Source organism: Pipra filicauda, unplaced genomic scaffold (assembly GCF_003945595.2).
Source record: "Pipra filicauda isolate LSUMZ 115617 unplaced genomic scaffold, ASM394559v2 scaffold177_size2800117_pilon, whole genome shotgun sequence".
In the NCBI taxonomy this organism is placed as follows: domain Eukaryota; kingdom Metazoa; phylum Chordata; class Aves; order Passeriformes; family Pipridae; genus Pipra; species Pipra filicauda.
Genome location: NW_024104284.1, coordinates 9,228 through 35,807, shown reverse-complemented (window position 1 = coordinate 35,807; position 26,580 = coordinate 9,228). Strand labels below are relative to the sequence as shown.

At 36.7% G+C, this 26,580-nt stretch overlaps 1 protein-coding gene across 1 annotated transcript in view; it reads right to left on the bottom strand.

Annotated features, from left to right (window-relative positions):
* Positions 1–21,591, bottom strand: part of PREX2 (phosphatidylinositol-3,4,5-trisphosphate dependent Rac exchange factor 2) — a 114,972-nt gene extending 93,381 nt beyond the window's left edge. The window contains exons 1-7 of the mRNA XM_039379838.1: positions 21,525–21,591; positions 21,328–21,450; positions 19,388–19,492; positions 16,612–16,713; positions 14,681–14,842; positions 6,929–7,062; positions 4,728–4,831 (exon numbers count right to left, since the gene is read on the bottom strand). Of these exons, the coding sequence (XP_039235772.1) occupies positions 4,728–4,831; positions 6,929–7,062; positions 14,681–14,842; positions 16,612–16,713; positions 19,388–19,492; positions 21,328–21,450; positions 21,525–21,581 (787 nt within the window). The 5' untranslated portion in view covers positions 21,582–21,591. The remainder of the gene's footprint in view (positions 1–4,727; positions 4,832–6,928; positions 7,063–14,680; positions 14,843–16,611; positions 16,714–19,387; positions 19,493–21,327; positions 21,451–21,524) is intronic.
* Positions 21,592–26,580: the final 4,989 nt, after the last annotated feature.

Below are 26,580 nucleotides of genomic sequence, written 5' to 3'. Positions count from 1 at the left end.
CAAGCTAGGTGCTATGACTGCCTAATGTATACAGACGGCAGTGAGTTCAGGTGGAGGAAGAGATACAATCCTCCAAGGCTCCCATGAGCAATTTGTTCTCCCCAATACACCCATGCCCGTAGTCAAGAACATTTCAGCATTACGTTATCATCCCATATAAACTCCTACCTTCTCTGGACTTTTTGGACAAAATCTGGTCAAGAGCTGCAGCCATGCTGGCTGGCCAGCCAGGAGGTGTGCATATTCTGGCTGGCCAGCTGCACAGCACAGACGTGCACTCTTCACATCATGTCAATCACAGCTGCCAGTCAAGCTAAACAAATAATTTGCAAACCTGACATAATGGTTACAGAAAGAAGAAGAGCATGAGACTTCAATCGCTCGATGTGAAGTCTGAACCAGCATGATCAACAAATCATTAAGCCTACAAGATGACATCATCTTTTAATGTTACGTGGTAATATGTTAATGCTTGTAATTTGAATTGTAATACATTTTTCAAAATTAAAGACTCAAACATTTAAGTGATGCATAAGAAGCAATTTGTTACAGCCATATACAATAGAATTTTCTTCTTCCCTTAAAAAAATAAACAGAAACCTCTGTATTGAAGGTCTTCTAAATTTCTCAGACTTGAGGTTCTTGGGAGCATCAATGCTCAGAAATACCAAGGAAGTAATTGCTGCACAGTATCAACTGCCATTCTCCTATGTACACTTTTTGAAGCAGCTTCTAGTTACCATTGTCATCCTCTATTTTTTCTGTATCATACCTCATTTCAAAACAACAGGGGACAGAGCTACTATGCTATAGCAAACATAAATCTGGTATTTCCTAACTCCCAAGTGCTTTCCTTCATAAACTAAATAAGATTCATTTAATGGTTTGTGAATGTCTTCAGAAATATATTTTTCTTTCAAAACTGAATAAGAAAAACTGCTACAGAAAAAAAAAACACATTACAATATATCCATCTTTCTAAAACTTGCAAGTGGCTGTGTAGCCACACTGTTTTAAGATCACAAATACTCTCCCTGATAGGTAATATGCATTCCACTTTAATCAGTGCAATTAGGAAAAAGCAGAGTGCATCATGGTGCTGTAACAAAAAAAGAAAGCTCACACCAACTGTACTGCTCAGCCAAGTACATCAAATTTTTCTTCATCAAAGAAAAATTGCTTTTCAGAAAAAGCTTTGTTAATTTCTGTAGGCACGTCATTAGCATGATAATAAACCACACTGGGAGTCTGTTTTCCTATTTCTATGCTTCTACTTACAAATAAGGAAGACTACATTCTTACCTCTATCAATGCTGAGAGCAAACGCTCTCAGTTTGCCCTGTTTTCCGGAGCCCTATTGTATATAGAGACCTTTATATAAAGTGAGAAGGGGATCCCAAAATCTACAGTAAAGAACTGTGGAAGTATCATCTAGACTCAATAGTCTTTAATGTCTGTAAAGAACTCCATATAGAGTACATGAGAAAGTCCTGCACAGATGTGAAAATACAAGCACTCTGCACTCAGAGCTTCCACTCTAAATTAAGAATCATAGAAAGTAATAGGTAATAGATGATTAAGGAGCGTAAAATAATACAATACTATGCAAAGCTAATGTGAATGAGGCTCAGACAATCATATTGCTACACTTGGGAATGCGATGAGACAAAAAGAAAGCAGCAGAATAGTACTGGGTTACAGTTCAAACAGAGATGACTAGAGGGGATGAGAAACAAGACATCTGGGTCTAACAAATGAGAACAGTAAAGCAAGCAGAACAGAGGAAGGTTAAAGAAGGGCATCATGATCTGAGTGAAAAAAAAATATCAGTGTGAGGAGACGGGATACACAAGTACCAGAAGGAAGGAGAACACCAGAGGGGTTACATAAAAAAGCAGGAGGGGGTGACAAGAAAAGGGTACTAAGGTGTCAAAGTGTTGCCTTTCAGAGAAATAACAAAAACATTTTCGTATTTCAAAGAGAACCGTCGAAAGGAGGGATGAAATAGCAGTAATTACAAGGAAAAATATATTTTAGGATATTGGAAAAACTGAAAGCGAAAATGTGGTGATAAGTTAGAAAAAAACAGATAAGAATAATCATAGAGTCATACAATGGTTTGGGTTGGAAGGGACCTTAAAGATCACCTAGTCCAATCCCCCCGCAATAAGTAGGGACATCTTCAGCTCAATCAGTTTGCTCAGAGCCCCGTTCAACCTGACTGTGAATGTTTCCAGGGATTGGGCATCCACTAACTCTAATAAGCTAGAAATCAAAATAACCAAACCATTAACTGATGTCTCAGAAGTGGAAAGAAGTATGGATTTTGGAAATAATGTATATATAAAAGTGACAGGATTTGACATGGCTTAGGAGAGCAAGTGGGAAGGAAGTATGATAGCCATGAGGACTGTGTGCAGAGCTATAGAAAATGGGGACAGTAGCAAAATTTCCTGTGGCTGGAGGAAATTATACTACTAGTGTCTGGAGTGTAGAGTAAGGCTATTTGTGCTTGGTCAAATTATACTGATGATTCATTGAGGAAGAAAACAAATGCGCAGGAAGCAAAACGAGCGGCGTGAAAGAGATCAAGGACCGGATAGCTAGAACAAGTAAACAAAGAGAGGTAGGACAGATTTGAGCAATACAGGATAGTCATGGAAAGAAGACCAAAGAAATATTTTCTAACACCAACACTAAAAGTGTGGCAATATGCAGGTTGGAATCAGTGAAAGAAGAATAGTTACAGAATTCCTGGCATATTCATCAGGAAGAAGATGTTGGGTGTAAGCCTCTGGGGCCACAGTAACATCAAGAGTTCCAAGCAAAGAGATGCCGTCTTAGAAAGTGACATAATGCAAACAGGGACACTTTTATTTCTAAAGCATATATAAGGAAGGTGAAAAAAAATAAAGGGTTTCAAATAATACACAACAAGAAAGACTGAAACAATCAACTCTTTCTTTTGCATAAACAAATTACTGAGATGCTAAAATAAAGCTAAAAACTGGGCAAGAATACCGGCCAGAAAAGGGAAATAGCAGGATACAGAATATTGAATAAACTATATTCAAGTCAAAGAGGCTTGAAGAAATTTATTACAAGGTACCCATGGACAGCTCAAAATCACTAACTAAATTGGTGGGCCTGGTGAAGGACATAGCCCAAAACAGATGTCAAGGAATTCTTACAAAAAATGTCTGGTAAGCACAGGTAATACATCAAGTGTGACACCATAGTGCTCTACCTTATGTTCAGCATTTTCCACTGTTCATGGAACTAAGAAAAGAAGCATTGCAAAAGCTTTAGGGAACAAGATACAAACTCAATATTTTGTAGAAATTATAAGATAAAACTCAGTACAGAAAAGAAAGTAGTTAATAGGACCTATTCTCAGACATTAACACAGTATAAAATATAACGGAATAGGCACCACTACTGCACAGAAGGCTCTGATGTGGTATTCTGGAACACAAACTAGAAAATTGAAAAATAATGTTCTCAGAAAAGCCAAACAACTCTGGGATTAATAGTAGACATCCCACATTGCAGCATTACAGTAATTATTCCATCCTACTTGGCACCAGCGGAGTTTCAGGTCTAGACACTTCAGTTATGAATTCCAAGCATTTTTAATGTAATTTCTTTATAAAACTGAGGGTTAATGACAAAAGATGGAAGTAAACTAAATTAAAAAAAAAACCTCCAAAGGGCAAAGAACAAAAACGCCCGAACACCACACATGAAAGACTTTAAAATAAGAGATGGAAGAGAGACTAATTTGTGGCAATAAGAACAACAGGCAATTTGTTCTCCAAGTCAGTTCTACTGTCTACCCAGTGAATGAACTATTTTGAAAACAAGGAACTCAAGATTAGAAAAAGATAATCTTAATTTTAAAGAAATATTCAATTCCTATGAAGCTTACTTCCACTGTAGAATCACTGTCATTAATGCTCAATTTTAGAACACAATTACATTAGGAAATGCTTTAAAGTATCACGGGAAGTAATACATAACTCCCAGAAATCTCCTCCAGGCTCACACATCTGCAGTGTCACTGCAAGTTTCATTTATTATTTTTTTTTTAGTTTTACATTAGAAAGCCTAAAATGTTTCAGGTTTTATTTATTAATTGTAAGGAAAACTAATAATTGTTAAGCTCAAAGGTCAAACTCAAGTTTCTAAAACAAAAATTGACATGTGTAGGAATACTTTGTTTTTTCACTTTATTAATGTATGTCAGGAAAATTTCAAGCAATCATATGGATTATATTGCTAAAGATATTTTAAAAAAACTTTCTTATGTCACAATTCCAGCATTTATAGTGTTCGAGGTTTCATTCCAACAGAGGTAAGTTTTCCATTTGCTTTTATAAATATACCACATACCTAGGGATAAGTTCTTTAAGAGCGCTGAAATGCTGTAAAATGAAGTTAAATATGCAATTTCAGCTGAGCAATAAATGGCACCTTATTTTACTACTCTGTTCATGTTAGCATAAAATAGTTATCTATGACCAACCAGCTAATAATGGATGACATTGCTGTCATCCATTCAAAGAAGCAGAACTTTGATACTAATAGATAGTGCTTTTAAAGTGGCATCTTACTCTTTCTTTCTAAATAGAAGGAGCACCGTCAATTCCCAAAGAAATCATCAAGTTGCATTTGATTTCAGCAGCTCGAAGGACTGCTCTGCAAATGAGCAACACAAATATACTCACCTGTTCCATCATCTACATTCTCTACTTCCATCACTTCTGTGTTTATTCTGCCCCGAAACAGGTAACGGTGGCCATCTGCAGATGTTTTGCTGTTCTTCAATCGCCTGATTAAAGAAAGAGCAGATCTGAGCACGTCATCCACCACCTTCTACATTTCTGCACTGCTATCTGAACACGTAGCATTCAAAGACCACTGTAAGCATCACAGTACATTTATACATGTGCAATTGAACTGTAGAAACCATTTCTGAATGGGACACTGCTGTTGGTAATGCAAAGATGCTACTGCTGGTAAGAGTTAGCTGCCAAATGCTGGCTGAATGAGAGTTCATCTGGAAAGTGTCATTCTGTAAAAGCTCTGTTCCAACACTTTGGTTTCTATATGCCATTGTCTGCCATCAAAGACAAAATAATGCATTGGGAGAATCTTTCCTCTTGACTGATGTAGTCTTCTTGTGTTAGTCTAGAAATTCAGCACAAGGGCGGTTTGAAAAAAATGAAATAAGAACATCTTTGGATATAAATCTTGGCCTACATATGTAAGCCTCATAAGTGGGACTTAGGTATAGAAGAATGAAGACAACATTTTTCCTATCTAACATAAAGATTAACCAAGAATTGTAATTAAGCATTGCTGAAATTTTGTGGCGGTTTCACTGCAACATATTCCAAAGCACTTTGCATTGCTGTAACTCTGTTCCCAGTGAAGTCAAGGCATTTAGAGAACCCCAGTTCTAGACAGCTTTTCCCATTTCAGATAAGCCAGGGATTATTTTCTGTCCATATTTGCCTATAATGATAATTAATACTGTATATCAACCAAAGGTCTGCTCCTAAGAATTAATGATCACCTGAATTTTAACCTTCACTCACTCTAAAGAGGAATTAATCTTCACCCGCTTCTCAATCATTACTTCATTATTGTCTAATGAATAACTCGACTATACCATAAATGTCTTATTCAAAAATTGAATAATAGATTAAAAAAACAAAAACAAAAACAAACAAAAAAAAAAAAAAAAAAAAAAAAAAAAGAAAAAAAAAAGAAAGCAAAACCAGCAGCAAGCATAAAGGTTCAGTATCACACAGTTTTTCTCTCTAAAGTGAGAGAAATCCAATAGCTTTAGTGACCTTTATAACTGTGACCCCAAATATAGAAATTCACATTTATACAACTCTGCTGCAAAATGATGCTTAGAAATTACATAAAATATCTCATACCATAAAGATAGGACAATTTTTGTAAAATTATCAAAGTGCAAAGCTCCTATGAGCAACACCCTCTTTAACTATGTGCCAATCAATACCCAAAGTATCTTGCTGGCATGTAATCAATTAATTTCCCACCTTCAATTTTGAAATTATGTTCTAAATTGAGTTATTCTTATGTCTGCAACATGTCACCATGGTACTAGCTTATGACATGTCCGACATGATTGCTCAAAACTGAAGAAACCATAGATGATCTTTTATGATTTTGAGATTTTCATCCAAAAGTGCATTTTATCTGGAATACGGCTACAAAAATATGCAACTGAGTGGAGGAAAATTGCAAAGATAATATGTACTCAGTAATTGCTGGACAACAAAATATAGCAAAAATTATAAATTCTGAAAAGAGTATGTATCGTATCCAGGAATGTGTCACGTATTTATCGGCTACTCAAAACCAATTTCTGGATCAAAGAGACAAACCTGAGCATCAAGAGGGATGTCTGTTTGCAAAAGAGCCCTTACTTCCCAGAAGCATTAGAGGACCGAACATTACCTGTAGAAGTTTTTTGCTCAGCTGAGGAACTGCTCCCTGCAATGCAGCAAGCAGCAGCTTTCTGGCTCTTTTCCCCGATTACAAATATACAGCTTGAAACTCTTGAATCTGTAGAGATTTATTTTACTGCACAAGCTTCATTACGAGTTTGTTTAAACTAAAAATTCAGTCTATTTACCCTTCCTAGAAGAGACTGAGGTCATCACATATAACCTGCTGTGGAAGGCTGACAAAACACATTGTTTCTCCTTGCACTTCACCACTAGGATTTTGTATTCGTATAACATGTTTCCAATGCTTGAATCAAATACACATCGGTGGATAAGTCTCCTCTAAAACCACTACCTTTTATACCGCAGTTCTAACGGAACAGCATACACATGATTAGCTCTACTGTGAGAAAAATACATTATTTTTGAAAGTAATCATTTACCTGTGCTTTTTTTTGCAGTAGACCAAGAGGTTATCAAAAAGAAAAAATATCCTCTCTTGGATATTTCCTGCTGAAATTTTGAGTAGTAGTCCACTTCGCAGCATTTCTGTGCACGTGTCTGTAATGTTAGATCCCTAAAATCAATTGGAAAGACATTTATTTTTTTTTTTATTCTGTGACAACTGAAGTACTCTTGATTGCATCGATTACGGAAAAGTTTTTTACATAAACTCACAACCACAACAAATCTCTGGAAATACTAAGAATAAAACTCATGGTGATTTATTGCATTGTAATTACATAGTAATTTCTAATGATGCTGAACACCAGCTTTGTATTCATGTAGTAGTGGGGGGGGGGGTGTGTGGCTTTTTTGAATAGATACAGTTTAATCACCAAAAGTTTCCAAATTATATTATATCTATGCAGAGACCTCTCCTGAAAATCAGACCAACTTTATCCAGTAACTCTTAGCCTCAGTAACTTTACTCAGAAATATCTTAAAATGGGGCTTTACAAGACACCACCTCTACCACGATGAACTTGGAAGCTGAAGCAACCTGGGAGTTGAAGATCATTAAGGGTGTATACTTCTACAGTAGACTAAGCTAAACACAAAATCAAAAAGACAGAAAGATAAAAAATTGGGCAAGGCTAATAGTGGCATGTACAGCTAGGACTGTCTACTATACTATATACAATATTCCTCCTAACATACTCTGAAGGCATCAGAATTTTGCTAAGCTTTGCATGTTTCAGATGAAACTTCCCATGCCTCATTTTTGTCTCAAAACAGATAATTCTTTCATGTGAAAAGAAACCAGGCATTTTCATAAAAGTCAATCAAAAAGAAGGAACTTTAACAAAGGAAAAAATTGCCTCAAAGTATTTATATGAAAAATTCATGACACTTTTATGTCATATAATGAGAAATCTATCTCTCAAGGAAGACTACCTTGAATTCAGAGGTGTATTTTGCTAGTCTGAAAAATCCATGCTCCTGTGGGCCAGAGCTGCTGTTGCTGTGCTGTATGCATCCAGACATGCAATCCTATTGATAATTATGCATCAAACACACACCCATGGTTTGAAGAGTTTCCTGACTTGAGGCAGTCAACAGTCAGCTTGGAAAACCTGCAAAAGCCAGGACTTCCTTGTCACCTACACATGTTCTGAATGTTCTATGCATGCAAGAGCTGTAGTTACTTCCTCTTCTTGATCTAACCACAGTAGTCCAAAGAAAAATGGATTTAATTAAGAGCCAAGAAGAAATCATGCATTCTGCTCTGGCAGTTCTTCATCTTACTGCTTATCCTTTGTACGTCACAGCCGTGAATATTGAGCAATCCCTCAGACTGTTCTAAGGAGAATGCAGTCTGTTTACAGAGCTGATAAGTGGGATTGCACAACCACCACACTGGAACACAATTCAGGTCTCTAAGTAAGGCAGCTTCAGTACGTCTATTAACTAACCACTCCTGTTTCCATTTAGGATCAAACAAGCCAAAAATTAATGTCATCTATAGCCACTGCAGCATATTTCCCTTCCTAAGACAGCATCAGTACCAGAAACTGGCATACTAATTTTACAGTTTTATATGAAATCAAACACTGAAACATCTTAAAAGCATACGCAGTAATATAAATTAAGCATAAATTAGGGCTGCATGTAATGCTTGCTGACCACAATTACAGAAAAGCAGGTAATTTTTTTTACATTCTATTTCACTGCACTTGTGTATTAAAAAGAGTAAGCAATATCCTAGTCTGAGTTTCAAATTTGCTGGAATAGTACTTACTAATAATTTGCATCTTAACAGGCTGGATACTTTTTAAGGAGTTTTGGTTTGTTTTTAGAGAAAACTTCAGCTTTGCTGAAAAATGGTATTATTTTGTAAGGAAGCCGAAAAAAATCAGCTTAAGGCTTCAAAATTGTACTAGCAGACTAGCAGTTTCAGCTTTCTACAAAACGGTGTTTTTTTCATAGAAAGGGTTTTATAAAAACATTTTGTCTCTTCTTACTGAAAATATTTCATTTTCAGTGTAGAAAAATACCACCTTTTCCCAACAGTCCTAGCAATATCTGCTACTGTGCCAGCAACAGGTCATAAAATAACACATATTTATGTATTTTAAATGTATATTATTCAGGCTACCTAACATTAAAGTTCTCCTCATTCGTGATTCAAGTTCAATGTTACAACATGGTAGTGTTATCTGTTTCACGTTACTACCCTTTGCTTTTGTCTTCCTCTTAATTGTCTTCCTTTTGTAATATAAACTGCTAGACGATGAAAACAACATTCTAGGGATACTTTTTTCCCTTGGAGGTCTCCTGTTCAAATACTGAACAGTGTTAGCGTCACTTATCGGATACCTTCTGACAGGATCACAACCCAGGCTGCTGTGGCCGCAGATCAGTGAATTTTGTTATTGCTGTTTTATTTGCTGAAGTCCAAAGGAATAATTAACAGGATCAGAAGTCACATCTGGCTGTCCTACATAACACTGCTAGTGCGGAAAAATCCCCTATCACTCCCTTGCCTTAGTAATACTTAGGGTTTGCCTGTTCCTGGACTTTTGGTGGGCAGGGAGCTGAAATGGAGAAAAAAGGAAGGGCATATTATGTGAAAGCACTACTGTTTCTACACCTGGGGTGAACATTCCTCTTCACCACATCCCTTAGAGATGAAAAACATGCCTGAAAAAGAATGAAGCAGAGAGCACACACAAACACTGCCATATCCACCATGTAATTCAAAGGAGGACTGACAACTATAACAAGTTTTCATGAAGGATGTAGCTACACCTTAAACCTTCACATGGGTTCTCAGCAGGAACATCAAGCTACATTTGATATCCAGCCCAGCAGGATAATTCATTTAATCCAACTCTGAGCTGTTCCTCTCAGGGGGAAGGTTGATGGCTGCAGTAACAGATGAGTGATCACCCTGGTGCTAGAAGCAGGTGAGGCTATCTGCTGCACTGCTAAAACTAAACTACACTACCTACAAACAATAGTTTTGGAACAAATATTACCAAAACCTTCTAAGACAACCATGTTTTCATTAAGTGTTTGAACTGAAACTACCAGGGAAATTTTAAATATGGGTAATTTGAACCTGAAAAGTAATTTGCTATGTCAAAGTTTTCACAGGCATTTATACTCATGGCTTGTAAGTGAAGATGATACAGTTGTTCAGCCTAAATATAAAATCTTCGCTACTAAGCTATTCATGTTTCTATATGTTTAAAGTATCTGCAATTAGAGTGGATGGGATATTTTCAGTGAAGCCAGCATTTTTGTAATACGTTGATTTAAAAACGCCATGTATTATAGAAATAAATCTGTTTTAATCATCTTCCAATAAAACATATAAAGGGGTCAGTTGGGGAAAAGATGACCTATAAAGCAGGTTTATATTGTGAATTTAGACTAGTTTTTCCTCTATCTATTCTAATGGGTCACTGAAGATTGTAGAGCAACCCTCTCCTGTGGGTAGCACTGGAGCCAAGGACTCTTGTGGCTTTTCGGAATAGCTGGTGTGGAAATTGAAAATCTGTTAAGATCTTGGTGCTTGCAGGTTACTTAAGTATAAATATATAATACTAAGGTGTATATATATACGGTTTTTAATCACCTTTGGCTGTCAGTCAGACACCTATCATTCCAACTAAAGAAACAGCTTAGGTGAGAGGTCTGAAATGTGGACTATCATGACCAAATTGAAAAACAAATACATTTAAAATACACTGGAAGGAGGGAGACCATTTTCAAAAAATTTAAAATAATACCTCCCCCGTCCTTAAATCATTAAGAATCCATCTTTAACATTAAAAAATTATCTTTATTACCTTGAGATTAAAAGCAGCATTGGTTGGTATTATTTGCTACAAAAAGCTATTCATCTATATATTCTGGGCAAATTTCAGTCAAACACAGAGGTTTGACCATATTGATTCAGTGGCCAGTTAACAGTAATAAGGGTCGGAAATTACAGAAAATATTAACTTACTCTTCAGTATTTGCCCAAGGGCATAAGAAACAAACAAAACAGAGAAAAGGGCTAGAAATTGTGGAGTTTAAAAACAGAAATCTCTAGTAAAATACTACTTGATGATATGTTGAAATGGAAAGGAACAGAATACCCCATGCTATCATCACTAAGTAATGGCCTGTGACTCAGACTGGGTTGTTCAGCTTCCAGCTTACAACAAATGCAACAATTTTATTTTTTGTTCTCTCACAGAAACATCCACGCAAATTTTACTGACGGACTCCTTCAGCTGCTGAGTTATTCTCCAGCTGAGACAGCCACCTACACAAGTTCTGAATTCAGGCCAATAAATCTAACCACTTAGGAAATTAAGTGAGAAAGTCATTATACTCAAAATTTTCTTTCTTGAAACAGATGTTCCATCTTTTCCATGAATCTGTATTTTTATCATAATAAACACAAGCTTCATTTTATGACACTTAAGTATAGGAATTCAAGTCATGCTTTGATCAAATTCTAAAAATAGTCTTTATTTTTTTCCCTTTCCTTCTAGTTGGGGCCAAGCAATGTGCTAAGCATTTCCTTCTGGAAGGAAATCTCCAACAAGTTTGCCTCTTTATTTTAAGCAATGCAGAAAACCAGATGTTTATTTAATTAAATCCACACTCAAACATGGCATTCAGGGATTTTTTTTGTAGTTGTTGTTGGGAAACATTCAAAATACTGTTAGCTCTTATACATGCTCTGAAATTCTTACCATTTCAAGGACTAACCTTATGCTATGTCTGAAAAGGATGCACATATTAAGATCAAGGCAATTTTGCCAGATTGCACACCCTGGGGTTGCCATATGGTAATGGCAAACCTGATCAGCTAAAATACAATAAACACCACATAACTCTACCAAAAACATGCTATTTTAAGGCAATGGCACTATTTCAGAGTTCAAGCACAAGTGAAATCCTAAAATGAAATCTTGGAAGAGGGGGGGGAGAGGGGAAAAAAAACCCCCGAGGTTGGTATGAAATTACTATGTTACAGTTCAGAGAACACATTCTGAGCACAGAGACAATAAGTCTTTGTTTCACATGCTTATGTCTGTATTTCTACCCTTCCTTCTTTATTGTTAACTTTGCTCATTAACATATTTCCAAAAGCAAACCTATTTACTACTATATTTTTGACCAAAGATTCAGAAGAAACTTTATGCAGGAAAGTAGATTTCAGTGACAGAGGTTTTAGAACAGTAAGTTCTTAGCCAATTTATATGACTAATAATGCACTGAGTTAATAATACTGTAACTTTACACTTGAGCGTATTCATTAAGATGGATTTGACAACTATCTATGACTCAGGCACTGGAATCAAGTAGAAGAATTTAGTCACTATAGTGCAGTAGAAAACTCAATTGAAAAGTTGAAAATAATAGAAGGAGTAAAGCAGCGATAGGCAATAAGGATTATTTAACACATTTTGTTGCCCTAAAATATTCAGCATCAGAAGCACTTAACTTGCTATTGCTTATATCACGAAGTTATCACACAAACACATCCAATGCATTTTAATATTCAGATACACTAACCTTTCCAAGTTACAGCTGATGACAGCAAGTTCAAGCTAATTACAAGAAGAGACTTATTTTCACATGATCTAAACGAGCAGCTTTTAAGTGAGGTCAACTAGACCTCCTTTCAATTACAACATTTAGAGGTTTACTTTATCTTAGTTCTTTCTTTTTCAAAATCCTACAAACAATACCATGGCATGACTACACACTGTGCGTCATTTGTCTTGAATTTTTTAAATTCTATTTTATTTCACACTGAGGATTAAAAATAAATGCAGAAAGGTTTGTCTGAATACAGAGCAGCAATTATACAGCTTTTGTACTTGCTAAAATTCCTTCTCATGAGGTACAATGAATTTTAGTGGAATTTCATAATGACCATCCTGTACCAAAAGATTGCAGTGCCTTGAAATCCAGCATGAGATGATTTGCCAGAAATGTAGTTCTTGAAAATGCTTCTACACAGAATAAGGAAAAAACCCTTAAGTGAAACATTTCAAATCACACAAAACACTGAAGAAACATGAAGAACTTTGACTAAAGTAAAATCAGACACTTAATCCACATTTAGAATGAACCAAATCTTCCCACACTACTCAATTAACAACAAATCAAAGGTTTGCCTGAGTCCACTGATGGGGAGATTTCACATGGAGCAGACAGAAATAATTTTGCAGTGTCATGAGGAATATTTAGGGGGTCTTTGTTCAGGTCTATACTCCTTTCAGACAGTGGCTTGTTCTGCTGAATCCTTCTGGATGGCAGCAATTAAATCCACTGCTGCAGAAGCAGAGCACATCCTTAGGCACAGCAAGTTCAAGAAATAGGAGATATAGTAAGTAGGAGGTGTAGAGAACAAACAAAGCTGTGTAGAAACTATTTCTTGTTTCTGCTTTTTAGCCTGTTACTATGAATATGTACTTAAAAGTTGACTCTTCTAGTCAGTACTCTCATTTTTATTTTTCAGTCTTCTTGGGGAACTCCATCAGTTAAAGTTCATCCAGGTCCACCTCAAGGCTTTCTCTGATTCAGTGTCCCATCAGTGTCCCCAACCCTTTGTTTTCTCTGCACTATACAAAGGCCATTTCCCACTGTATAGACTGAGACCCGGTCTGTCAGCTACCAGACTAACATGCAACAAATACATTTTTCTTGGTAGATATCCTAGCCTGCAAATCTTCCACAAAACTTAGATAAAAGCCTCTTCCTCTAGTTCTTAAGCAGTTTTCTTAGGAAGAAAAGTAGCATATTTGAGTAAAGGATTCAAAAAAGCAAAAAATGTTGAAATCTGTCTCTCAAAAAAAACCATGCATCTTTTTTTTTTAAAGTCAGTTTTTAATGTTTACATTGCTTGCTTTATGTTTCTTTTAAGGAACTTCATTGGTGTTTCCCTCCTACACCAATGCAGACAGCTCAGACACTTCAACACAAAACACATAAGACAATTTAAGGATACACTCTTATCTGCACCTATCTTTCTATATGAACTATTTACAGTGCTCAGAATAATAGAAAAGGAAGATTTTGGTGCTACAACTACTTGATCTTGTTGTTTTCTTTGGGAAAGGCTGGATCTCTGTTTACTACTGAAAATTCTAACTCAGAAACAGACTTACTTGCGAAGACCTTACTTCAGAAAACTTTGCTGGAGCATTAACATTCTTTCATTTGCAAACTCTTGAAAAAAACCATAAGTCTTCCAGACATTCTATTGAACATGTTTACATTACTTTAGCTCACCCAGTAGTAAGGGACTACCTACAAGCTAACAAAAACTCACAGACTCAGTCCTTAACCAATAATAAATAATCAAATTTTTTTCAACCAGAAAAAGTGCTGCTAGCCAGGTATAGACAGCAGTAAAATCAGATCAGCAGTTAAATTAGGATTTATAAATGTGTATGCATGTACACATACATGTTCATATAGACAATTGATATTCCAAGGCAAACACTAAATAATTACCCTCTTTCCTGGAAGTCTATTATTTTATACAGCAGTGCTCAGTCGTGGAGAACACTATTTACAGAGTAGATCTCAAATAAAAGTTGTGATTTCATAGAACTGAGGAGTTGATAGTACTGCAGGATCACAAAAACAGTGCATATAAAAACACTGCAATGCACACTTATTGAAAACTGTTACTCCCTCCTCAACATACAAAGCAACAAATCTTATGACAGTACCTCCCATCCTTCAACATGAGACTGCCATTCTTCCAAAAACTCTAACTTTTCCATTTGTCTTTTGGCTTCGTTTATGTTGGAACAGACAGCCTTCATGGCCTGGAGGGCTTCCATTAGGGCCGCATAGTCACTGTGCTTCCTTGGAGTCCGCTTCAGTAATTCCTATTTAGACATTAAAAAAAAAAAAAGGGGGGGGGGGAAGAAAAAAGGAAAAAAAAAAAGAATCCTGTCTTTGATCTCTAAATGTACATTACAGGAGACTTAACAGCATACAAATTCAAAAAGTAGCCAGACTTCTCTTTTACTAGATGGAAAAGTAATAGACCCTCTAGCATTGTGTCCTAGTGTGTACTAAAACTCAACAGTAATTAATTACTAACAATAAATAATCATCATGACCTAGAAACAAGTTTGCATTTCAGCTACTTTCTTCCCCAACAATGTTTCTTCATGTTGAGTTTTGGGGTTTAGGCAGGTTTTTTGTTTGTTTGTTTTTGTATTCCTCAGGTTGGAACTGTTCAACAGCAAGGATAACAGGTCTGCTTAAAAAAACATTAGTTTACTCATGTCAAAATTAACACCTGCCTTTCCTGCAACTCAGGGCAAAAAAACCCCATTCCTTTAGCTCCACACTATTGTTTAATCTAGTGCAATATGCAATACAGCAAAGCATGGAACAATAGGTTAGGTGACTCACTGATTTCAGATGGTTACTGGTACTGGCAGCCATACTGATAAACAAAAATGGAGTTGCCAGCATTCATTTGAGATTTCCCATCTCAAGCTATCAACTACCCATGTACAGCTGGACTGACGGAGGACAGCCTTCAGTGCATACCCTGACTGACGTGTGGGTAACACTCCTCTGGAGCCCTAACCCTGCAGCCACCACACCCTGTATTTAAATTTATTTAACATAAATATATTCATTTCATTGCCTCCTAGAGTAATGCATTAGTCATTTTCCCCTGTGTTGTCTGTAGAGCCTTCATTCAAAAAACAGAATAGAAAAATAATTTTAAAATAAACCAAGGGAACTGTAAAGTCAGAGACATCTGGGATGACTCACACCTCATTGCAATTATTATATTGTTTAATTTATTTTTAAAACCTTTATTTTAACGTTTGTTTTTAGATTTTTTTTTATGTCATCTGTCTTCAAAATTGGCAGTCTTTCAAATCTAAATTCACACATGCACTGTGAAAAATACTATCCAATAATCATGTAGCTTACTACTCAATAATCCAGTAGCTTCTAGAGCAGAATCTGCTCTGGCTTTCCTCTCATAGTTTGGAACAATAAACCATATTAGACTTTAATTTGTTAAGCAAAAATTTGTTTTGAATATTACTTTCCTGTATTATTTTATTTCTTAACATGATAAATTACAGAGGTTTGACTATCTAATATTTATCACCACATTTAACATTTTTCATTGTTTTAAGTTGTCACAATATGATAAGAATAAACATATAACTAATCATAAAACCATCTACAGCACCTTTGTGTTACTCTACAGGTTTTCTTACAAAACAAGTTTTTCATTTACAGTTTGTTGATGTAAATTAGTATCATCAAATCATGTCAGCATATCACCAAAAAACTCTGCTATCTCAAGCATTTTAAGCAAGGACATGGTCAAACCCAGTTGAAATTAGACTCATTAAACTCTCTCAAATGGCTCACTTCTGTTCAACCATGGAACTAGATGCAGAATGGAGTTAATAATTTTTATCCAGTCAAACCCCTCAGTTATTTTAATAATGATATCAGAAAACTTGCCACTAGCTTTAATGACAGTAAGTCTGGGTCCCATATCTTAATAAAGAGATGGATAACTGTGTAAAGACACTGTTCCTGGAGTTCAGAAACATGCTTAGCAACCAGTTTTATACAGGAAGTATAACAAAAATAACAAACTTGTAAGTACCTTCAAAAGAAGGGGATACTTGCATATTCTCTGTATTGGTGTTACTAGATATCCCTCCAACGGTACATCTGTGTTCTTGCGTCCTCCAAGGAGCATGCAATTCTGGAGTGTGAACAATTTCACAAATGATTGAAAAATCCAAAAAAAGTTATCAGAAATAAAGACAAAGGCACATGTATACAGTAATACTGGCTAAACTATACATAAATTATATACGTATATGTAAGGAGGGAGGTTTGCAAGACTGTCAAAAGTATAGGCTTGAACACATGCACATGTTGGGTACACTGACTATCATACATGACAAGGAAGTCACAACATTTTGTAGGCATCTCTCTAGGTACCTTCTTCATCCATTCTGATGAAGAGAGGGTGCTTTTTTTAAACTTTAAAAATAAAAGACAGTAAATAAAATGTTCAAAATATGCTTTCAACCTTTAACTAGCAAAAACAAATAATTCAGGGTGACCACTAGAGGTGGTGTTGTTTCTAAAAACTGTTTGCAATGTTAACTAGCATCACAGATGGTTTGAAGGTTTGAACATGGTCATTCTAATATACACCTCTAAAATGTGATATGCAATGAATAAATTATCCTTAAGTCATAGGCAAAAGATTATTAAAGTTTCAACGAGACATCTGATTATGGATGCAGAGAGTACATTAAATATTGGGTGGAAGCATCCATGAAAAAGCAGCAAAGGGACATCACAGCAAATATTTGGAATTGCTGGAATTAACGTGTAAGTACATAAAGACCTAGAGTAATAATGACAATTACTTTATGGAGAGATCAGAAGGAATTGTGATGCAATGGTATGAGATAATCTACAGCTTCAAAGAGCAAGTTGTCTAAACTGAGGACACTAAACAAGAGCAGTTTAAGACAGCCAGATGGTATGCTGACACAGGCCACAAATCTGGAGGCAGACACATTGTTGATGGAACAGGGACTACAAAACTGGGTGGCTGCCCAACTCAGCACATAATACACATACCCTATCCCCAGTGCTGCTGTGGGGGGTCTCCACATCCACTCTTAAGTCTCTGCTTTGTGCTCACTGTTAACCAGCTTTTCTCTTAGCCTAAAGGATCCCTTATCCTAAAGAATCTCACTTAACCTGCCAATGTAAAAGCTTTACTGACAAAGTAAGATAATGGCAATGCAGACTATAGGTTTATATAATGACTGTCACTATATTCAAAGGCTCAAAATTATTTATAGATATCAACGTATCTAATGGCCTGAATTGTTCTGTCTGGCTAGAAGGCTTTGACTGTATTTTCAAATTGTAGAGTCAGATGTCTTGTTTTCTAGGTTAGAGTGCTGCCACTTAATCGTACAGACATGTCCCAAATCTATGAGGAACCCAAAACAGACGTGAAAGCCCTTTGCATGTGCCCATGAGTACATGACGCTGACTGCCGCAAGTGCACGCTTAGCTTCCTTTCTCACAAAAACAAGCTCTTTGCAATATTTCTCCAGAGTATTTTGCTTTTTGTCTCTGCAGTCAGCATTCGCCCTTTCTTCTTGAGCCCGGCCATGCTGCTCCCAATACAAAAACCATGCGTATGAAGCCCCTCAATCTGGGGCAAGGTGAAGGATATTGTGTCAACCACTGAGGAAAAATAAGGACAACTTTGAAGTCGTTTCTAACTATGAATGGAACATGGATGAATTGGAGATTCTTAGTAAAATCGATATGGTACTTCACATCACCCAGTACTCCCCACAATAAGGAAATTCATGCACTGCTCATTAACTTGGCTGTAAGTAAGTGCAGCTATGGAGTCAGAGCTGACACTTCTCAAAAAATTAGCCAGCTGCAACAGGACAACTTCACCAAGAACTCTGTCAACAGCAGTAGTGAAACCCTACTGCATGTTAAAAATTATTAGTAAAATTAAATAAAACTTATGATACTGTCAGCATTGGCAGATTCTTTTTTTTTTTAAACATATCTGTGATGCTTTGCTGATAAAGTCATTTGCTCTCCAGTCCCAAAACATAATAATCAAATCTTATCCCTTCAAAATTTGATAGCATATCCATGGGCACCTTCTCAGGTATTTAAGTTCCAATATAGTAAGCTCCACATTTTAAAGCTAATCTTGTTACCACAGGACACCACGGAAGAAACACAAAAATCATTCCACACTGAGTCCTTCTTTTAACAACTCATGTCAACTATTAACAAACTCATGGAAATTAGTTTTGCTGTTGGAAAACCATGAGGACTGTCATACTTAATATTTTTAAACTTCTCCTTATTTGTCTTATAAAGTGAAAGATTAATTGTGGAGCCGTTTCTTTCAACCTCAGATTAAGTTAGTGTCTAAGATCAGGATGGCTACTCTATGATCCATAATGAAACACTTCTCTGTCTGCAACAGCTCTGGCTACAGTACCAGAATGTGGATCTTCTCTTCAGAAATTCTGATGAGTCCTTCAGCTTCCTTTCTGCAATTCCTTTCTCCATCTCTCCTCACATATCTTATCCTATTCTTTTTCCTTTCTACAGATTCACAACCTTGTCTCCTGGCCAGCATGTTCAAGGCACATTGCCTAATGCTGTATTATCCACAGATCCAAGCGCAGTAGTGAAAATATGATGTACACACGCCTTTCCTCTGGAAACATTATCCACAACTAAAACTGTCTGCTAACCACTTGCAGGTGTGCCTGTACTTGTAACACGGTGGAGGTGACAGCGCTAACGATTCACTGCCCAGTCAAAAAATATGAGGTCAGAATACCAATTCTAAGTTTATTTACCAAAAGAAAAGTCCGCACTGTTCTTATTTTGTTCAGGTCAAGCAGAACTTTCTGTGCCTTCTCGTGGTTACTACAGTATTCATCATAGATACGGAATTTCTCTTTCTGCAGAAACAAAAAAAAGATATTGTTTTTCACTCATCATTTTGATATTTTTTTTAATTAATAAAACATGGCATGAACACTTTTCAATGTTGAATAGCTAATATAGTCTTCATTCTAGAAGGTCAGCTCTTCTTCCTACATTTATTGAGGTCTCGCCTCAAATTAGAATTATGAACAGTCTGGAAGCACTACTTGGGAATTTCAATCATAGATTCATAGAATACCAGGTTGAAACAGACCTCAAGAATCATCTGGTCCAACCTTTCCTGGCAAAACCACGGTCTAGACAAGATGTCCCAGTACCCTGTCCAGCTGAATCTTAAAAGTGTCCAATGTTGGGGAACCCATCTCTTCCCTGGGAAGATTATTCCAATGGCTAATTCTTCTCATTGTGAAAAATTTTCCTCTTGCGTCCAACTGGAATTTCCCCAGAAGTAACTTGTACCCATTAACCCCCTGTTATCCATGTGACTCTATAAAAAGGGAGTCTCCATCTTCATAGCCACTTTTTAAATACTGGAACATAGCGATAAAGTCTCCCAAAAGCCTGATTTTCTCAAGTCTGAACAAATCAAGTTCTCTCAGGCAGACATATGGCAGGCTTCCCAGTCCTTTGATCATCTTTGTGGCCCTTCTCTTAACCCTCTCCAGACTGTGCACATCTCTTTTGTGACCAAAACTGAACACAGTGTTCCAGGTGTGGCCTGACAAGCACTGAGGAGAGTATAATAAATGACTGCTTTATCTCTGCTGGTGAGGTCCTTGCTGATGCAACCCAGCATCCTGTTGGCTTTATTTTTTTTTTTGTCACAGCAGCACACGGTTCACTCTTACTGAGCTTTTTGTCCACCCAGACACAGATTTCCCTTTCCACAGCACTGCTGTATATCCCAGCCTGTGCTGCACTCCAGGATTATTTTTTCCCAAGTGCAAGACTTTGTTGAACTTCATACAGTTTTGCTGAAAAATTTCAGAGGCTAGACTACCACAAACACACAGGATAAAACACTCATGAAGAAAATGCACGAGTGGCTAATTTGCTGACATTATTACCCAATTTTTCTGCAAACACTTGTTTGCAAATATGATCCATTCCTCTGCAGAGTTAAAAACTGATGTTACTCAACTTCTGTAAAATGTTTCCACAAAACATTAATAGTTTTCTCCTCCCACAATGAATAATCAAAAACTTAAGAAACAAATGGGACTATAACCAGAGATAACAATGAAACTAGGACTACAACTGAAAGAAAACTAATTTGTCCTGATTCTGCAAAGTTCTGTAACACTAACATCCTTGTTTTGCTCAAACAGGAAAAATTGTATTCCTAGAAACCAATTATTACAGGACATGCCTAGTTGTGGAGGTACTGCAATTGTAAGAAATAAAAAAAACTTCACAATTCAGAACCATTCAGGTATTTTACCCAGCGCATGCAATCCTTTGTTAAATATTCACATTTTTGCATAACATCAAAGGGGAATAAAAAGATAGCATTGTACTACTTTTACTGATTCATGCAACCCTGATCCTTGTACCTCCATCTCACATATAGGCAGAAGCTTTGCCCAAGCTGCAGGGCTCAGTTTGGCAGCCTGAGCTAAGCTGGTGAATATAAAAACGATGAAACAACAAAAGTTAGCCCATTTGATATGTTCCTTCTTCACTCTCCTCCCTCTCTTTTTTTTTTTTTTTATTGGAAATGACAGTAACTAAGAGATAACTTCAAAGTACTCTACATTACACAATAAGTCATCATCATCATGACAGTAATTAATAAATACAAAAAATAAAGGAAAAACATTATACAAGGCTGTAATAAAAGACAGCGTACATAATTCAAAAAGCAGGTTCCAACTTCATGCTGTGCATTAGGTTCTGGCTGTAAACACTCCTCCACCAGGGACAGGAAGTTTTTGTGAACTGCAAGAATATCTTCAATATTTGAAAACAACATCTGCAAAAGAATAAAACATATGTAAATGCAACATCAGACACAAAACAGAAGAAATATGCAATTAGGATACTAACCTTAACTGTCTCTTCTGTGACATTTTTATCCTCTTTGGCAGTAGCACGTTGGATCATTCGGTGAAGAAAAGCCTGCATGAAACAAGACAAATAAGGAAAAAGTTATTTCAGGAAGACTTGAACAACTTCTGGCATGTTATGCTTTAATTTGTTTCCCAAATTTGACATAGAGTCACATCAGAATATTACCTAGAATCTAAAACAAGTATTTTATTTATAAAACATTTTGTAGTCCTGTTATTCTAATGTAGTGTTAAAAAGAGTTAAACAGTGAAATATTAATGAAGCTGAGAAACTGAGCATTCTCTGAAGTACCATTCCAGCCTGCACCCGTATTACAATCAAGCAAGAACAAAATGTATTAATTTTCAAAATCTTACTCTAGCACTTCACAAATCGAGTACAAGACAAGCCAAAATAAGCTGCTAATTTTCAAGTTAAACTGATCAGGAGATACTATTATGAAATCTAACTTTTACATAGCAACCTCAAGTCAGATTTCAGATGTATTATTGATCAAACCTATTGTAAAGTAAATTGGCTTAAACAACAGTCAACTGCACCTGGTTTTGCTTAATGAAAACTCTTCCCTCCCCAAGAATCTAATCCCTGGGGATCAAATGAGAAGATAGTAATACCATCAATGAAATACCAAAATACTAAGTTTTCTTTTATTTTACATTCAAGAACTGGACACAAAAAGAGGAAGATATGTACAGTAAGTCATTCCAAAAGAAATAAATATCTCATGTACAAAATATAGAATTTTTATTAATTCAGTTCATTACAAAGACATGGGTATGTTCTGAAAAATATCTACACACTGTAGATATCTACAGTCTTACCCTGATAATTCTTCACATAGACATACACATTCTTTAGTCATTCAACCTGGCACCACAAGTGCGCCAATGTCATGTCTTTCATAACCATTTCAGTCACTGTGCATTGTACACTGTACATGAGCTCATCTAAATTCTGACGTGGTGCAAATTCCATAAAAGAGACAATAAATAACCCCCGTGTGGAAAGATAGCAGTCACAGCAACCCTTTTTTCTCTCTGCTGGCACTTAAACATTTTTATTCCCAAGCAGCAGATCCTTTCTCTGCTGAAGAGGACTATGTAGCTGGCATTACACATTTTTATTACTGAAGAGTCAAATCTAGTTATCCAGGACATAAACCAAATTAAGTTTGGAATACTGCCAGCATACTGTATGTTTCCTATCACCCTCTACAACGATGTAGATTTTCTAGTTCGTTAAACCCCTCTTTCTTTCTAATGTTTTATTGGTGCTAAAAAAAATACCATTAACTCATTTGCAGCAGTTAACTGTTTGTGAACAACACCCTTTTATATTGTTCCTTGCTATGAATACCCTCGAAGGTTATGGCAAATTTGCTGTGTGCATCGCCTGCACACTGTACAACCAATCCCACAGAGAGTGAAAGCCTGCATGACTCCAAGTTAATTTCTGGAAGTTTTCACTAAACTATACAACACTATTAAATATGCTTTAAAACTGAAGAGGAAAAAAGAATTACAAGAACTACCCCTGAAACTCATGTCTATTTTTACTATCTGTAATTTCTCTCTGTTCACATTATTTCCCCATAGACCAAACATACTGCTCATCTGCACTCATGTCATGTCAGAAGATCTTCATTTCCTGTAGCTGTGAAGGAAGGTGAACATTAAGTTGGCTGAAGGTGAAACTGAGAAGGAACTGAGAGCTGAGGCATTAGTTATTCTCAAGTGATTCAAGACACTAGCCGAGAGTCATGAGGTCATGAAGAGTATAAATCAGCTGCAATAAACAGTTGTCCAAGCAGCACTGTCCCAGACATCTGCAGAGGTTATCAGTAACTAAATCCAGGAAAATCCAAACTCTTGCAGAACCTAGACACAAACCACTAATTAAGGTAGGGAGGCCTGGGATAACTTCAGTCTCTTCCAGGGAGGCCTGGGATAACTTCAGTCCCTTCCAGAAACTTCGTGCAAGCCACGTAATGTTTTCCTGTACTCATACTGTAGGGCTTGTGTAGTCATAATGCCAGTTTTCCCCCAAGATTAGCCACCTAAATCATAGAATCATTACAGAATCATAAAATCACCTGGGTTGGAAGGGACCTCAAGGATCACCTCATTCCAACCTCCATGACATGGGCAGGGACACCTTCCACTAGACCAGATTGCTTAGAGCTCCATTGTTGTCCCTATCAATGCAGATTTGCTTCTTGAAAAAATCATAACACTGTGTCCCAAAAATCAATGGGTGTGACCATTTGAATCTTTCAGGCACTTACATGAGAGCACTACAAAGCTACACATATTGCAAGATATTTGGAATAATCTCACATTTCCTAGGAAGAGTGCTTTAAGAGAATTAGGGGAATGCAGGTAGGGATGGAGGTGTCTACCTCCATTCATGTGCCACCAAGACTGATCCTTGGTGGGCTTCAACTGCTGTGGAATGAGAAATGCATAGCAATGATTCAGGTTTCCAGGATGCAAATCGCCTTACCAACTCCCTTCCTGGAACATGGAGACTCCACTGACTCCATGCACATAACTACTCTCCACTAGGACTTTAGTTCTCCCTTTACTAGGGAGAACAGTCAGTCTTCATCATGCAGGAGGATGAAGAAGTAATTGGTTTTTTACAGTGTAAGATAACCTTAATCCAGCACTGCAACTATGAAAAGACAAATGGCTCTGAACTTGCATGAACACATGGCAGGTCTGAGAGAGAGCTGACTATTCCAAAAAATCTCCAGAACTATTTGAGCATCAACCAAGGAAAACCATGAACAGTTCTTCAAAAATTAGTAAACAGAGAAAAAGCAGGTAATTTGCAGACATAACTGTAAGGAGGACCCCAACACAGACGTAAAGACTTTAAAAGGAAAATATATAAGGATAGGCAGAAACCTACCCAGGAGCTGTGAGCTCCTGAGTTAATGGAAAAAAAATTATAGTAGCTTTTGAAGATATACTGCATAAAGTACTAATAATCATAGAAAAACACCACACCTGTAAAAAAAAAAAAAGAAGAAATAAATGTAAAATGGACATCTCAGCCAATTTATGACTCATTAAAGAACTGGACAAAAAAAAAACTGAGTTGCTTCTAAAAATTCTGCCATTACTTAAAGTATACTGCTTCAAGTCCAGACTCATTACTGAGCACCCCATTACATGAAGGAGCAAAGCAATTACAAAGGACACATATGGAATAGATCCTGCTCCTCGACTGAGCAAACAACTCTAGGAATCAATTGTCATACATCATTCCCATTTTTAGACCAAACAAAAATTCATCTACATTAGTGTAGATGTTTCATAACACAACATCAAAGCCAGAGAATAACATACATCTATCTCTGTGCACCCCTGGATCCCAGACCATTGTCACCTAGTCTCTCAACTTTCTCAAAGCTTTTCAAGTGAATTCCAGAGTTTCCCTTAACTTTCTTTCAATTCTTAGTTTTCTCAAGTAACAGCAAAGACACGTGGTCAAAACAGAACACAATTTTCCAAATTTTCATCTTGTGCCACCAGCATTCTAGCTACACTGCTATAGTACAGGGATTCAACCTTACAGCACTGCAAATGGAGATTCCCTGCTCCTGGCGCTCTCTGCCCGTCAGACTATAGATGATTTCTCTTTTAAGAGATCTCCATGCAACATTTCAGAGCAGAACATTGGCTGGGTGCCATAAATCTTAAAGATCAGGTGAAGAGCAAATATAAAAGAGGATGTTTGTTATTTACATTAAAAAAACCACCACCCAGTTTTGTTTGCCAAGTTTTAGAACTGTTTATGGAAAACTCTGTCATTCTAGGAATATCCTTGAGTCACTCAGAGTGCTACAACCCCTGTCTCCACAAAGTTTGACATTGAAATTACAAACCTAAATTTTCTAGAGCATCCTTCTGGAAACTTCATTAACACAGAATAGCATCTGTATGATCAGCATATACCTGCTTTGGAGAAGAAATTCCTCAAAATGCTGAGAAAATTCTAAACAGGGAGAGTCACGTCTTAAGAAATTTGATGATCTTTAGAAGTTTGACAAACTTGCAAACCAAAACATGGGGTACCAACTGAGCCCCCTGGAATAGGGGATCACCTACACACAAAATATATAACAGTTTAGTACTAAAGTTTCCTAACTCCACTCAGGTCCTATTGGGGACATAAACGCCTCTATTTCTGGCTATGACTCAGAGTCCCAGTACCACGCTGCTAAGGAGGAGAGTAACTCACCTGTACCTTTGAGAAATGTGGCAAAAAATTACACAGATCATTTGGAGAAGATTCCATGCTAATAATATCAATGAAGATAATTACATCCTTTTTTCATGACTGTGTATTTATTACCCACAAACTATTGTTACATACTTCCTGTACTACTCCCTGTTCTTTTTACCCTTTACCTGACATTGCAGTAACACAGTACAGGAAACACTGGGAGTGAAAATGAAAACATAAACCACTGAAAATCCAAATTCAAAGAATTATAAAAGAATCTGTTTATTATGCCAAATAAACACTAATGTGTTTGCCTGTCTGCTGGTCTGCTGCCATTTTGCGAGGTAGCGTTTTTCACAGAGAACACACACTGGGTTCCTGTTACAGGGATTTTGACTTCTGGTCTTATCAAAATAAGAGTAGCATTGTTGGTTGTTTGGTGGGTTTTTTTCTCCATAGTTGCTCTGTGTGTTGGGAAAAAAAAAAGGGGGGGGGGGGGGGGGAGAAAAAACCTACCACTGCTGCAGATAGCACATGGAGCTGCCAACAGTACAAATGACTTCTCTGACATCTGGAATGAAACCAGGGAAAACAAAGAAGTCTGCCTGCAGAAGACTCTGAGGGCACAAAGAGTTTTTTGCCTTCTTGACAGATAAAAAAGTTAAGTCTTGAAATTATGTCAGAGCACCTGGATCACAAAATAAATTTAACTAGCTTTCTGAAAGCAATCCTACTTTTTTGAGCCTAGAAATAAATACTGGTTTTTATTTGAGAAAAGAATTTTTAAGAAGTTGTTTCT